This window comes from Festucalex cinctus, chromosome 14 (assembly GCF_051991245.1).
Source record: "Festucalex cinctus isolate MCC-2025b chromosome 14, RoL_Fcin_1.0, whole genome shotgun sequence".
In the NCBI taxonomy this organism is placed as follows: Eukaryota; Metazoa; Chordata; class Actinopteri; order Syngnathiformes; family Syngnathidae; genus Festucalex; species Festucalex cinctus.
This window is the reverse complement of record NC_135424.1, coordinates 11800521-11817442: the sequence shown is the minus strand read 5'-3', so window position 1 is coordinate 11817442 and position 16922 is coordinate 11800521. Positions and strand designations below refer to the sequence as shown.

Here is a 16922-nt window from a genome sequence, read left to right as displayed (position 1 = left end):
CTAGATTTTCAGCAACAATTTATGCAGTCATCGAATAGTTATAATGTCCGTTCAGTATATATAGTAGCAGTGATTACCCATGATATCACTCAGTTGCCATTGGAAGCTCAACCTGTCAATCAATCTAGTCGCAATTATTAGCACCAATTTGTGTAGTTTTACACAGCACCATTGTGGAAAGTGATGACCTTCCACTCCACTTCTCAAATTGTCTCTTCAATGTGTGTCGTGTCCACATAAAGACAATGAGAAGGCGTTTAAGTAAACCAATTAGCAGGTGTTTATACACTCCTGATATTTGTGTAGAACGGATTAAAGAACTCTAAGGATAACAATTCTACAATTAAAATTGTCAATGAATAACTTTACGACTTTATGAGCATTATTTTTTATTTTATTTTTTTTAAACGTGATTTATTTTTTTGGGATTTGGATACATGAGTTCCAATAAATTTAACACCAACAATGCAGAATAAAATCAGACATCAGCAATCATCAGCTTATATGACAAAAAAAAAAAAAAGTATTTTATCAATACAGATTTAAAATTTTGTAATGCACTATATAAAAAAAAAGGCTGTAATATAAAATAAATTATCTTTTACTGTAAATACTCGTGTTGGTGAAAAAACACTGACTACTTGCCAAGTAGACAGCTTGCTAGTTAGAAACATAATTCACCTGCCCCAACATCTAGTTACAGTACAGTAGAAAGCAACGTGAAAATCTTTATTGTGGGAATGCTGAAAGCGTCCCACATATGTTATTCAGATTTTTATTCTCCTCACTTTTTTGTCTAAAAACAACTCCCACATAATACTTCCGATTTACACCATTCAAATTTCAACATACTTAAAAAATTCACACATGTGTAGTCCGATTCCACATTACTTACAGTACTCGCACAATTTGACGTTACATATCAACTTTTCCCCATTCATTTTCAATGGGACTGACATTTTCAATGGAACTTTTTCCAAGTCCCACTTTCCACGCCCACTTCCATACATACAACTGATCATCATTACCAGCTCTGTGATACTGCTCAGTTATTTTTAATTCATGTATCTTTCAACTTAAATTATAACTTTGTAATTTTTACATAATTTATCTTTCAATTTACTTCATAAGCACTCAGCTTAGCATTGAGCTATTGGCATTCAGCTTTCAGCATTCCCACGCAATTTCTCCAGAAATTGCACTTAGTCGAGTTTCTGCATATAATTTTCACATTCAATGTTGCATTTATGTCATTTGTGTAGGTCTTCTGGTCCTATTATTTTTCAGTTTGTGACCCCCCAGTTAGACAAGGAGTAGAATATTTGAGCGCGTTCTTTTTCAGTGGATCCACTCAATGTATGCCATAATTTTCAGTGAACATTTAAGTGAAGGATGACTTAACAAATCTCAAAAGGTCACAAGAGGATTTTGAAATGTATCAGAGTTTTGTAAGTGAGTGCTATATCTAATTCAGTTGCCATATGCCTGACAGATTCCTTTATTTTTGCTTTTTGAGCAAATGTTATGTGCACATATCAGTCTTCTACTCTGAGGCTTTTGCCTGATCACTTCTCAGTAAATTGTGCCCGCAGTTGTGCTGACAGCAAAAACACACTTTGTAAGTCATGTTGGACCATATTTGGGTCTTTTTTTTTTTTTGATGACACACAGGCAGAAAAATGGTTTTCCCTGCAAAAAAAATGACAAAATAGCTCTTCGCAATTTTGCAACATCCAACAAATGGCTTGAGTGGCACAAAAAAAAAGGCAAAGTGCTTTATATACAAACTAAAATATAATTTTCCACACAGAATAAGCATGAGCGTGGTCTTTGTTGGCAGAGGGAAGGAATTTGGCCATGATGTGGACTTCATTGTCACAACACATGAGGTGGGAAAAGAAGAATCTGTGCTACGCCACATCATCCATTGCTTCAAAAAACAAGTAAGTACATGAATTCTTTCTCTTTAGGCGTTAACTTTCTAAACTTTCAAAAGAATTCAAAATGAACAATTTTACAACTTTAACATTATTAATGGTGTTGAGCCACTGTCATAACTCAGTTGTGCAGTACAAAAATTGATAAGAGTGTGGTATTAAAAGTGTTGACTTGAGCTAGACCGTTGTGTTGCTGTGACCTGTCCTGGCTCTGTATCTATCTGCACTCTGGTACACATACAGTATGTAGTACCAGTTAACACCACCAGGTCACGCTTTGTCACATGGGGTAGGCCGATCAGCCCCCAGTGTGGTTGGGCAGCCAAGACAGTATAAGAGTAGAAAAAAAATTGGACAGATTAGATCTTCTTCCGCACTATTAAGAGAAAAAGCCTCAACAATGTGTACTTGTTTTACTCAGAACTATTCAATGGGTTTAACAATGAACACAATTATATTACATTTAGTAAGACATGTTTAAGAGGCGATGTGAAACAAGTGTTAATGTTTGTTCATCTATACGCGATTGTAGAAAGTGTGCTGGGATGGGCTCCAGCTCATCCTCACGAGAACAAATGGTGTAGAATAATGGCAGAGGTGCCAAAATGAACACCTTGCAAATTGCTGTCATGCTGCAAGAGAATACCTTGAAGGCCAATACAAAGACATAAAATGATGGAAGATGATAATATTTGTACTCTCTGTGTCTAATGTGCATGTTGAATTGGTTCGGAACTTTATTTTAGCATTGGGGGATCACAAGTTTTAGTGTGTAAGAAAATAAAAGTAGATTCAACAGGGCAATTATAATTGCTCAACTAAATCCACTGCAAAAAAAATCGACTTAAGCTTGGAAAATAATGACCAAACGTAACATAGTACAACATCAACATCAATCCCCCTCCTTTTTTTTTTTTTTTAACTCACAATACAAGTACGAAGTACAAAATAATAGTAATAGTAGTAATCGGTGAAAAAATGCTTTACCATTTTGCAATACACTTTGATGCAAATTAACTCATTTGTTCCCAATAACGTGTAAATACGTTTTTTTAGTGTTTTAAATGTCCCAAAGACGTATTTATACATTTTTTATTTATTTAAAAAAAAAAAAAAAAATTATGCTAGAGCATACAGAAGGCTTTAATGCAGCCTCTCAACTGCAAAGAACGGTTGCGGAAATGGTAGTTATTACACAAACGGCCAGAAGGTGGCAGCAGAGCAAAGGAGATCAACCAGGGCCATCTAGGAAAAAAAGCTCAATTACTTACAATTTTGAATACATTTGTGAAAACTGATGAAACTTAGCTCTCTTCTAATGCTAATTGCTGCAAAATGGAAACAGATAGAAACATACTTTTTTGTCCTGATGAAAGAAGAGACTTTGATCGTTCTTTTGGTAGATTCCATGCTTTTATAGCAATTGAACACATTATTCTGTTCGCCTTGCAAAATCAGTCAAAATCCAGTCAAACAGCCGGGAGCGAACGGGATTGCTTCTGTGAAAATGGCTGGGAGTGAATGAGTTCAAATGAATCTGATTTGTCGATTAATCGATCGAAATAAAAAATATTTGATGATGACAGCACATCATACTCAATTGAACTGTTCCACATGCCTAGTGTCCTTCAAAAGTACGGTGACAAGAATTACTTCCTACTCGCGACATAACAGTGCTCCCATCGTTTTCAGCGCCTTTTCCTCGACAGTCGGAGCAGGTGAGCGAAAGTTGTGAAAAGCACGTGTGAACGGTAGTGAAGTGAGATGGTGACTTGAGCAGGTAGGGCAGGTGTTAAGAAGACTTGAAAAGTGATGGAGCCGACCACCAAAACAGGAAGGAGACAGTGATTAAATGACATCACAAAAGTTGACTGTGTAATTGTCATTGAGAATCGTGTCCCCGAGGACTCATGTGCATTCACTCAGTTAATATTAGGGACAACCCCCAAAGTTGGGAGTTAGAAATGTCCTTGCACAACAATTATCATCATCATTTTCCTGCTGATTTTTAAAGCGTAACTTCGGGGCAGAGGCAATGTCAGACAAATGAGTCACCGAGCCTTGCTTCCGTCCATCTATCATCAGTCTTTCAATACTGCGCAGTGTTGCTCTCCAAAGGCTGAGCCCTGTATGCATTGCCTGCCATAATAATACGATTCAGCTCGATTGTTATGCATTCGTGCCGACTCAATGCAGTTAGAGATTCAAGTGTTCTACCTCTGGTTGGATAAGTGATTCAAGCAGCGCTGCCCATGCAGCTGAGATTAGATTTCTCTTTTACATCTAAATAAAATCTGAGCAGTGAAGTCTACTTGGACTGACATTTACGCCGCGCGCGACACTATCAAAGTCAAAGCCCGGTTCAAAAGCTCTTGGCTGAAACAAGATAATCTGTAACTTCCAGGCAGATTGGAGAAGTTGTGAGTCAAAGATGCGATCACTTTTCTATGCTTATGTTTGTCCTGAGAATGTTGACTGTTGTGCTATGACCTCATGCTGTTATCTTAAAAAAGGCTGCGAGGAGATCAAAATGGGGAAATAAACATTCAGATTCCAATCGTCCCCTCACGAAGATTATCTTTGCGCCTGCATCATTCTCTGTAATTCCCTCTGTAAACTCTGGAATAAGCTTCCTCTCAGATGTTTTCTGACTTACCTGCTGCTTGGGAGATGATTACAGACCGCCATTGGGCTAAACAGTCCACTGCAATACTGAGATGAAAAATTAACGACATCATGACGCTTTTTGAATGGATTTTTTTAGCGTATATGAACATAAAGAGCAAGACGGGAAGAAATCAGTGCTTGATGTATGTACAGTATGTTTGCTGGAGGCCTCAAAACCAAAGAGCATGAATTAAACGCATTCACGTATTTAATGGTCCATGTGACTGTCACCGTTAATGCTTTTCTCCAAAGGCATCAATAGAATTCAAGGCCAAAAGTAACATACTGACAGCATGGAGTGAGAAATCGGAAAAATAGGAGTGGCCTTCATTTGTAAGTTCATTGGAAGAACAGCAGTCTTTCCTGCACGACTAGTCTTGAAACATATCTATATGTCAGAGAGATTCTAATGGTAGTTGAGGTCTTTTGTGTTGCGCTTTAAGACGCTGACTGCTCTGCTCAACACAAAGAGAATCTAACGAATTGTTCTCCCTACCTATTGGAAGGTGAATGGTTATCTGTAATTGCAAAGTGAGAGAAAGCAATCCACGGGTGCACTCGAGGGTGACTCTTGGAAATTTGACCCACAGCTGCACAACAAATGAGTTTCTCACTATGGGTAATGAGAGGGTTTAATAGTGAGAGTAGGAGCAGAATTTCTTTGCATGTTTCTCTGTTCGTCGGTGTTCTAACAGACTTCAATTTCACATTATTTCTGAAGTCATTGCTGTCTGGGAACTATAGTTGGTGGATGGTATAGAATTTTTGATTCCATTCAAGGTATGTACAGTCGCGTTTTTTTTTTTTTTAAATCAGCAAACCATCAGATGGACTGAACTGATGATTTTGTTGTGCTATGTTACGGTGCAACCTCTAAAGCTAAACGTTGCCTGAGGCTGCACAATTTTCATGAAAAATATGCCTTTAACATTGCACAAAACGTTTGGGTGTGTCTCACCATCAGTTCAGATCAGTTTTGTAAACATCAAATGATGAAGACAACCTGCCATATAAAGAGCTGTTGTGGGATGAAAGAAGTTGGAATGAGAATATTTTATAGCTTGAAAGACAGAGACAGCACTGCCACTGACCGCTGTTCGCCCCGGATCTAATTTATTTGCTGTGACTTAAGTGTTACTCTTATCAGCCATTTTAAAATTTAATCTCAGTTTTACTCTAGTTTCAATCACACATTTTTTTTTTTAATCAAAGTTAGTCAACCTCATCCTGTTTTTATTTAGTCATCTTTTAGTCGTCTATAAATCCACCATTTTAGTCTTTATATTAGTCCAAGAAAACATACTTTTATTTGTCTAGTTTTAGTCAACAAAAACTGTCAGCATTTTACTCTAGTTTTAGTCAGCACAAACATTTTATCTCTGTATATTTTTTTTTGAACATTTTGGATCTAGAACTATTTCACGTACAAATTTTCCCTCATCTTTTTGATGAAGAAAAACAAACAAACCAACAACACACAGTTACAGTGGCTACTATTGCTCCATGCTACAAGATACTAAGTTAGCCACCATTCGTTAGCAGTCGGATTAACATTATTGTTGGAACGTTATAGTCATTAGATTAATGTTACGTTGTAACAATATTTTTCAATTCTTTTTTTTTTTTAACCTCCACTCTGAATCCACCTCCTGTCTGCTTCATGTGTTTGTGCATGTTGCACTTGCTAGCTGCAGATTTGAAAGGGGGTGTGTCACTGTGTTTCACATGAGCGTCACATGACAGATTAGCAGACATGATTTTAACAAAATCAAATAATTTTTGTCTCGTCTTTGTTCATGAACTAAAATATAAATTTATTTTATTAAGTAAAGTACATTTTCATTAGTCGATGAAAATGCATCCTGATTTAGTCCCAGTTATTGATTATTATGAGGGTTTTAGTCTAGTCTAGTTTTTGTCCAGTGAAAAGCGTGTTGACGAAAACATTTTTGTTTAGTTTTCATTAACAAAACATCATTGTGAGCAATATTACTCCATTCAAGTCCATTCACAATGGCATGCGGGTGTGATGATGGTTTGTTTCCTTCAGCATTAAACTCAGTTTTAAATGACCAGAAACACATCCTCATTTAAAAAATCAGCAGGTGATGGCACTGGAAGCATTTATTAAAAAAAAAAAGAAAAAAAAAGAAGACATTTGTCTGTATGTGAATGGACTAACAATACGCTAACTTGCCATCACGAGAAATAAAGCCACTGGCGGCCATCTTATGTTGCCTCTCACTAAGACAGAAGAATCATGCCTTTGCGTTTGGAAGAGATCAATTATTTGCTGATAATTTTTGTCTGGTCCTTTCCAATATGGTGCCCTCTCTCGAACATGATCCGCTTTGTATTTTCCAATTCTTTTGTATTCATTCAATTCCATTCACACCAATTTTCTGTGGTAACCATCGAGGCTCAGCTTCGCTCCTCCAGTACACCGACATCTTATTCGGCAGAAATTCCAATTATCCAAGGAGAGGAGCTATTTTCGACAGAATAGGCTTCAGTGATCTTCCATAGCCGAACGAAGGGCTTGTCTGACTCGTGTTTTCAGCTAGCCTCTTTTCTCCCTCTTTAACTTTTAAATTAAGATAATTATCTTCATTGTCTTCTTGCTTTTAACTTGTCTCTTGTCCCTATTCTCAATTATTGCAATGGTTGCAATTCAATAGTTTTTTTCTAAACTTAATTTAACCGATCAATTCTCAAAGAAGAAGGAAAGAAAGCAAAAGGAACTAATCAACTTTCAAGGTCATGATTCAGATGTGATACAATTTACTGTAAAATAAATCAAGCATAATTCCTTTTTGGAGTACTTTAATCTTCTAAATTTTTTCTCAATGTCAATCGCATAACCTTACATTCAACATTTCACCTCTCTCGCTTGTTAGTCATGAAAGATTAGTTTGAATGATGTCTTTCTTTAAAAGCATGCCTAAATATCAAATTACCAACCAAGGCTATGATCACGATAATATAAGTAAACACACTAACACGTTAGCAAACTCTTTTGCATCAGGTCACACTGAAAATGGACAATTGTGGCTACTTTCGTCATCGAGAATCATGCAACGTCCTTGTATGATGTCAATAAGAAATAGAGAAAGGTTCTAAAGAAATCAACAATCCAATGCGGTGCCGCAACTTCATCTTGATTCATTTAATTAGTGGCACCTTGGTACCAGACGGTAAAAGTAGAATGAAACACAGCCTCCTTTATGATTGCATCTATGCCGGTGATCGTCAATATGAAAGGGGCATACTTCCTTTCAATTCATACTGTAATCTTTACATCTTTAATGATAAAACTAAGGTCATCATCAGCATCCCGTAATTAAAGAAAAACTGGCTTGAAGTAATTTAAATGCAATCACTTCCTGTGAAGGACCAGAAGCAAAGAAGATTATTTTATCAGCATAGAGGAGGAATTTCGGATTTATGAACAACGGAGAGTTGAAAGTGGAGAAGAAAGTAGGAGCAAGTATTGAACCTTTGGGAATGTATGAAAGGTGAAAGTCTAAATTAACATCCTGAACTCTATTAGAGAGGCTGTTAGATAAACAAGCCAACGGGTGACCCCAATAGAATCTACAATTTATATTAAGAAGGAATGAGCTACTAAGCCAGATGCACTCAAGGTGCATGAATAATGCTGCAGATTTTTTTTTTTTTTTTTTTTTTTTGCCTGGGTGGAGGGTTATCCTTTAGTTCAGTCGTTCTTAACCTGGGTTTGAATGAACCCCAGGGGTTCGGTGAGTCGGTCTCCGGGGTTCAAGACACACATATAAATAAATAAATAAATAAATAAATAAATAAATAAATAAATAAATAAATAAATATCAATTGCTTATATCATGTTGATCAAAATGTCTTATACTGTATTATGTCTTTGTTGAATAATTTGACTTCACACGACATACACAGTGGATGTCACACAATGGAAGTAGAAGGAATTGGACAGGATCAACACCCAGACAGAAAACGTAGGGAAAGATGAGTGAGGCTGAGCAGACAATGAGATAAGAGCCACACTTGTAGATGACATTCTCAAAATCACCACAGGCGCTGCTGTCTCTGAGAAAGGTGTACTGACGCATATTCCCATTCTTGCACCATGCAATACATATAAACGGGTGAGATTATACACGGGATTTTTTTTTTTTTTTTTTTTTTTTACAGTATCCATGTTTTGTATCACTTGTCCTCTTTCGGATTACGTGTGCTGGATCCCAGGCAAGGAACATGTAAACCATTTACACCAGGTGTGTCCAAACTACGGCCCGGGGGCCATTTGCGGCCCACCATCCATTTAATATATGCTGAAAATGGTATTTGACTCAGTTCAAATAAAATAAAAACAAAAATGTTTGGAGATGGTCAAAGTAAGAAGGGAGTGTGTCGAAAAACACGGGTGCTATTAAAGGTTATTTTAGTTAACTAAAACTAACGAAAAAACTAAAATTCAAAACTACAATTTCATTAACGAAATAAAATAAAAACGAAGATATTAAAAAAAAGAAAGAAAGAAAACTGAAACTACATTTTATGTTTACAAAACTAACTAAAAATAAAACTAACTATAATTATAGCAAAAATGTCCTTTGTTTTAGTCTTTGGTAATTAATTTAATGCATGGGGATGATTTTAAATGCAATTTAAAAATAACATTGCACCCATGGTGTTTTTTAAATATTGTGCACAAGTAATAAACATTAAAATAAAAAAAACAAAACAGAAAAACAAACTAAAAACTAAAACTAATACTGAAACTAACTAAACTAAAACTAAGCATTTATTAAAGAACTAAAACGAATAAAAAACTAACAGAACCACCCTGAAAACGAATTAAAACTAACGAAATAAAAAAAAAAAAAAAAACTCAAAACAAAATAAAAACTAAAATGAAAAATTCCAAAACTATAATAACCCTATTGTCATATTACAAATACATTGGTTTATATACTGTAGCATTTTTATAAATATGCAAAAGGACAAATAAATTATTTGTACAATTTTTAGGACTAAACACAATTTTTCTTCATAACATTATGCTGACCTTGCGTCCTTCTGATTTTCTGTATGTGGCCCTCAAATGAAAAAGTTTGGACACCCCTGATTTACACGTAACACTCACAATGGACTCTTCAGTTGTTTTCAATCCAATATGCATGTTTTTGTAATATGGGAATTGGAATGGACGTCAACGTTTGAAAAAAATCCACATCACTAATTCTCCATCGTGCTTGCCCCTTTGAAATGCCATCGGTTGAATACAAATTAGATTTTGGATGAGTGTGCACACAGTTTTGAATTAGACACCTCAAAAAGTGTAACACCAAGACAAGCTTGAACTTTATAAAAACATTAGCACAAAAATAACTGCCACCAGCTCGGGCAAGCTCAAAGATTTGTTTCCCAGCTGACCACATAATTTTCCAAAATAGCAGCCGCAATGCACACATTTCACCTTTAAGTTGTTCAGTGTTTACTGTCAAACTGCTTCTTACCTCTTCAGTGGAAATAAACAACAATGCAAACCGTCACCTGAGCATCCCATTTGTTGTGCTTTGCCAAGCTCTGCTAAAATACAACAAGAATGCCAGAATATATTTCAGTGGAAGGCTGTAATTTTGACACTAACTGCATTGATTTGGACTTTTAACCTAATTCCACGCATCACAGAAGGACATTTGAATTGCCGGCAGTCATATTGTACAAGTTATTTATCTATATTTCTACTTGTATGACAGCAACAGTGTTGTTTATGCTAAAAATAAAGGTTTCATGGGGGTGATAGGTTGACATTTTATGAGATTTACATTATAGAAAAAAATGTTACAAACAGATAAGATACGTCCTTGATTGGATGTTTGATGCAGCATCCTACAAATGGTGCGACTTCAAATCTGCAAACTTCGATCATCATATGATAATTTAGGCAGTTACAAAGTTATGAGCTTTAGATAAAAGATGACTTTTTCTTTTTTTCCATCTCTTTTTCTGTCAGGCCCCCAGGGGTGCTCACTCCAGCGGGGTAGACTTACTGTCAGTTTTTTAAAATGCCAAGAGTCATGCAAGAATATCGCTATATTTCAGGATTAATTATTTATACAGACTTTACCACATATCATATAACCTACACTGCAAACTTTACCTGGGAGAAAAAAGCAACTCATACAGTGTATATTGACCATAAATGAAAAGCATAATATAATGTTAAGGAACATCTCATCCCTGGTACATTAATACCTGATGAAATAAATACATTGTGATTAACTTTCCGATTAAATCTGCTCTGCTGTCTTTTAGGGGATTCTTCTTTACTGCGATTACCAGGCCTCTACTTTTCACATGGCAAATCTGCCTTGCCAGAGGTTTGAGGCAATGGACCATTATGCAAAATGTTTCCTGATCTTGCGATTGGAGGCCAGCCAGGTGGACGGAAGTCTCGGCTGTGCTGAAGGGGACGACAGGGGATGGAGGGCAGTGCGTGTGGATTTGGTATCGCCGCCGATGGATCGTTACGCCTTTGCTCTCCTGGGATGGACCGGCTCCACGGTACGGTACAAAAAAGAAAAAAAAAGAAAAAAAAAAGATAAATTCCAAATCAGTTAGCACTTTTTCCTAAAACGTTTTGGCCCATTTTTGACAAAGCAACAGCATTTTCTCTGTGATGATGGTTTGCTGGCATGACATTAAACGTGTTCCCCTCTACCGTATTGTCTACTTTATGTGCATTAGGTGAACTAATAATGTTTTCATGCAATCATATTTCTTACATTACATGACCTTGAAAATAGAAAGGATACTGCGTTTTTTTGTTTTTTGTTTTTTTTAATTCACTTTCTTTCCCCACAGCAATTTGACCGAGACCTGAGGAGGTTTGCTCGGTTAGAGAAGAACATGATTTTGGACAATCATACTCTTTACGACAAAACCAAGGTACAGTAAATATCACATATTCTTACACTGGCAATACACCACCAGAAAAGAATAATTATAAAACCTACACTCTCTACAAATAGAAATGTAAACAATTGCAGAATCAGTTGCCAAAAAACATGATCAAGGTTGGACAGGCGTGCTGAAACCAGGTTGTGAAGCGGATTTCCTTTTGTCTTATGGGAAAAAAAAAAAAAAAACACAAGGTGGCTGAAGAAGTTTCCCAAAGAAAATAAGTCATAATGAAAAAAAATGTAAAAACAAAAATTGGATAAACAAGACATTGACTCCTCTCCTAGGTATAGCAGCACTGACGATTGAAATCTATATTTCAATTACTATCAGAAGGACCATCTTAATTAATCCCCCATTTAATTAAATTATGACGTGTTATGTCTAAGCCTATGATAATATAAATAGCACATTCTCAAACAGGGCTAATCTGATCACCAAACATGGTGCAACTTGACTGATGTTTATGTTATGTAGGACCTTGGTAAAGTCCCCACCTCCCTTCAGATGGGCTTGGTTGATTTGCTTGCAGAGAGTCTACTATTTATTCATAAATTGGAAAATGAGTCTCAGATTCTCCCATACATCCTGGAAACTTAAACAAGTAAATAAGATGAAATGATGCAGAAGATAAAGGTGATTTTCCGATTAAAGATTCACAGACATTGGTGGTTATAGGTTACCGTAGTTTAATACTTGCTGATTGTGAGGGTTTGTTTAGAACAGTGTGCATAATAGTTGATTCCAGGAAAAGGTGTGACTTTTGAATGTAAATAGATCATCCTAATTTACTTTCACGTCTCCTTATTATACTCTTATTCCAGCTAGTGTGTGAGTTTTCGCATCATCTTTGCATGTTCTGCATAAGCAAGCAACATCAGAAGCCCACAATGCATTGCGTGTGGGTACAACAGAGAAGAAAAAAAAAAAATCTCTGCGACCATCAATCTCTGAAGCTCATGTTGATCGCATCATTGAATCCCTTCTTTGCATCCTATCTCATTTACGATGCATACCACAGAGTGTCTGTTTTCAAGCGTAGAGAGGCAACGGAAAATGCGTATGAGCGTGCAGATCGACATGGGAGCCACCCTGTCACTGCAATGTCTTATGAGCGGCCCCCCGGGGGACAGAGGTCAGGGTCTCTGGGATCACTGGGTGGCACTTTCATGACAGTTTTACGTACAAGCGGCCAACTCAGATGGTGTTTATTAAAATGCAAGGGCAAAGACAGGCCTGCTGACTGTGCAGTCATCCGTGCACTGAAATGGACAGGAGAAATCACACAAAAGCATATGCTTATTTTTAAACAATGTATAAGCTAAGTTAAAGGTCAGACACAATGGAGCAAAAGTGTTAGGATGATTTTTGGGTGGCAAGGAAAGTAACCATGTCTTGTTTTGAGGATTTTGCCTCAGTCATGCTTATCCATAGATGAAAGAATTACATAGTGTACATTCCGCCTTGCGCCACATGATTCTTATGCCACTTCATAATAAACGAAAGTGAGGAGCTCCTGTATAATGGCATGAATAACATATGAGTCTACTGCCCAGCTGCCAGTTCATCTGCTATTTAAATTCTACCTTCCTGCATGGTGTAACTGACCCATGAGAGACCACCATTTCAGACACTTCTTCAATCATTGAACGATCCCCGATGTCAGTCATAGCGGCATTATATAAATAGTAGCGGTATGATTGGTTGAAAATCATAACTCAATCCTCATATAACCTGAATTGGAACTCTACTCAATCCCAACTATATTGCTACTGAAAATGCAGATCTTCATGAAATACTCTTTGGAGAATGCATCTTTGAAAGTATATTTCCAAATGGCAAATCAAAAGGAGAACACAACTCCAAAAATCTTTAAATTGAAAGGTACCATGCTTAATAGGGATGTAACGATATCCAAACATCACGATATGATATTATCACGATATGAAGGTCACGATACGATAATTATCACGATATTGTGGGGGCGTTGGCGATATACGATAAAAGATCACAATATTGTAAGAAAGAGAGCTCATACAAAAAAAAAAGAACAATATTGTGCTTTTGTACATAACAGCAATCTGGTAATGCAAGCACACATTGATCGCTTCACAAGCAAATTAGGTTCCCCTTTTATTTGAGAATTAGCATATATTTTAAACATAGAAGGCCAAAACATCCCTCATGAAAATTAAATTGCACTAATAAACTAGCCACTAGAGGGTGCTAGAACTGCACAAATGGAAATCAACCTGACTTGTTTAACAAATGTGTTCCTTTTAAATATTGTGAACATGACGACGATGATCTTGTGGCAGTTTTAATATCGCGATATCACGATATTGCCCTTATCGTGACATCCCTAATGCTTAATAAAAAAGAACTCTCAGGATCACAGCAAAATTAATGATTCAAGCTGTGACTGTAAAATATTGTAGTAAGAAGAAATGTTACCATTTGGTTTCATGAAAATATATAAAAGTCCAGTTGAATGTTGGGCACATGTAGTTTGTTTTGGGGCATGGGTGCAAGGTGGTTTCAAATTGCCCACATCAAATCATCCGCAAGGAGTATACAGAGATAAAATAACGGGTTCACACAGTAAATAGGGCTCCAATTTTACATCTGTTTATTTGCCTAGATTAGAATGTTGACTGAAGCAACAGTGAAAAATGACACAAACTACCAAACATGATCCCAGCACATGTATTTTTTTGTGGCTACCAGTATGCAGGAATCCTCACCCCTAAAGCCTTGAAAAACAAACTAAGCTTACTATGGCCAATACGAAGGATATGCTCTGTGGAACATTTCCTCCCTTGAATGAACAGCCAGCCACATTTAGCTGACATAAATTTGTATTACATTTACGATATCTTCTTCTGCAAATGCTTCCACTGTCAAATCCTATAATCTGGCAGGTTGACAGTTTACCAAAAATGCTACTGCTTGCTGACTCTGGTAATAAGGGTGTCAAGAAAAAGATGACTTTGAGCGCGCTCACACTAGGGCCATTGTACCGTGCCCAAGCACGTTTGCTGCTAAAGTCATCACGAAAGGACGTGTAGTGGAAGAACACTACACTCCTTTTCAGAAACCAGTGACTCATACCAGAATGGCCGCCAATCTCGACACTACATCACCCAGCATGCGTCACAACACCAACAGGTGTGGTCATTTAGACCCCTTGATTAAAGCAGGCCAGGCTGATAGGAATAAAAGAAAGAGAACGAAGGAGCAGAGGAAGACTGAAGTGGTGATAGAGAAGGACTCTGAACCCCACCCAACATGGAGAAAAGTTGTTTCTTTTGAGTAACAAAGACTACATTATTTTGGACTCTTGTTTTGCCAGCCTAAGTTGAAACTTTCTGATGACCTTTTGTGTTTTTGAAGCCAACAGGCCTCGCTAAAGAAAATAAACATTGAAGAAGAAAACATCTCGCGCCACAATACGCTTCGTCATATTTCCTCGTCTTAGCTTTCGGGCGACTTTCCTTTGTCTCTTTATCTCCGTCTCTCTCCGCCTGTCTTCTCATCCCTGTTGAATATTTTTTTCATGGTGACACTTGAGGGTCTGCTACACTTTGTGCCTACACTTCATATTCATACTCTGTGCTGTGTGCAAAGCGCACATGCTCAGTGCAAACAAAACCCCTACACCACCGAGCGAATGCTCCCTGCGCACACTCTGCCAATGAGAGCACCACTGCCCCCTAATGTAGTGGAGGTGCAATTGCACTTTATTCTAAGATAGTAAAAAAAATAAAATAAAATCAAAACAAACAAATTGACGAAGCCTTGCGACTCCCTGGGGGGGCGCTCCACTATTGGAGAAGCACTGGGTTAGAGTAATGTGAGTGCGGGCCAGAGGGGGACAGGGGTGGGGGCGGGGGGGGGGGCAATCAGGCTTCAGTACAATATGGAAGAAATGGTCCGAGTGTGAGTGCGCCCTTAAAACAAATGTGTTGCTGTGGAAAGAACTTGTGAAATGTATTACATAGTGACCGCACCAAGTGATCAAATCAGATAATGCTCATTGAGTATTCACAACAGGTTAATGTAAAAGCAAATTGCATCTTAACAAACCTTTTCTCAACATTGGCCAGAGCCATGCAGTGAACCTGTTCACTGATAAGATGACTAGTGGTCTCCTGGTGGAGATCCTGGAGATGTTCGATTGGATTCTGGTCTGGTCAACTGATGGAGCTGGTTCGCAGCCTCCAACCTCATACAGTACCGTATTTTCCGCACTATAAGGCGCACCGCATTATAAGGCCCACCTTCAACGAATGACATATTTTAAAACTTTTTCTATATATAAGGCACTACAGTAGAGGCTGGGGTTACGTTATGCATCCATTAGATGGTGCTGCGCTAAAGGGAATGTCAACAAAATAGATAGGTCAGATAGGTCAGTCAAACTTTATTAAAAGATTACAAACCAGCTTTCTGACAACTCCATTCACTCCCAAAATGAATAAACAGCTGTTTTATTATTTTCTCTGAGGTAAAGTGTTAGTATTAGCTAGCGATACAAGATGGCAGGATCTTCTGCGCATGCGCGTCACTGATCATGCAGGGTCACCGGTAGCGTCTTGACAGCGACACCTGTTGTGGCTCAATATTGATCCATATATAAGGCACACTGGATTATAAGGCGCATGGTCAGCTTCTGAAAAAATTGAAGGCTTTTGGGTGCGCCTTATAGTCGTGAAAATACGGTACATCAAAATCCTGTTAGTTCCAAAATCCCTTCTGTGCCCCTGTACCATGGACATTGAACCTAGGATGCTTTGAAAAATGCAAGGTTGGGTCTTGAACGAGAGGCTGATCTGGGTCATAGCTGCTCCATTGCACCGGTGCAGTGGGGTTTAGATGACTGACTGTAACTGAGGCGAGCTGAGAGGTTTTTGCTTCGGCAAGCAATGACTGACATCTCTAGGCCAACAATTTGTAGTGCCCCAGGCATTTGAAACCAGCATCAGTAGACTCGGATTGACGTACAGAAAGAGGTCTGCTGTGATAGTAGACTCTGCTCCAGTAGCTTGTCAATGCATTGAGTTGGGTTTGTGTGAGCGTATGTGGGTGACCTCTGCTGTAATTCTGAAGGTTTGTGATAATTAATATGTGTAGTGGGTCTGATGAATGAGGACAGGTGGAGGGTTTCATCATACCATGACAGACTGACTCCCTCCCAGGGCAGGAGGGATCCATGACCTGTCCAACACCTCCAGACACACTTAACTAGCATGTGTGGAATGACCTAGCGTTGAAACTCATTCTTTCGATGCCCACAGCTGTGTGTGTGTGTGTACCGGTATCAGTCTTAGAAGGTAATTACTCTTTGTCATGAGTAGG

The 16922-nt window shown here is 37.8% G+C and overlaps 1 protein-coding gene across 3 annotated transcripts in view; it reads left to right on the top strand.

Moving 5' to 3' along the window:
* Nucleotides 1-16922, top strand: part of dntt (deoxynucleotidyltransferase, terminal) — a 64852-nt gene that overhangs the window by 24261 nt on the left and 23669 nt on the right. For all 3 annotated transcript variants that reach the window (XM_077494994.1, XM_077494995.1, XM_077494993.1), the window contains exons 8-10: nucleotides 1841-1943; nucleotides 10920-11168; nucleotides 11469-11552. In XM_077494994.1, coding sequence (XP_077351120.1) covers nucleotides 1841-1943; nucleotides 10920-11168; nucleotides 11469-11552 — 436 coding nt within the window. The remainder of the gene's footprint in view (nucleotides 1-1840; nucleotides 1944-10919; nucleotides 11169-11468; nucleotides 11553-16922) is intronic.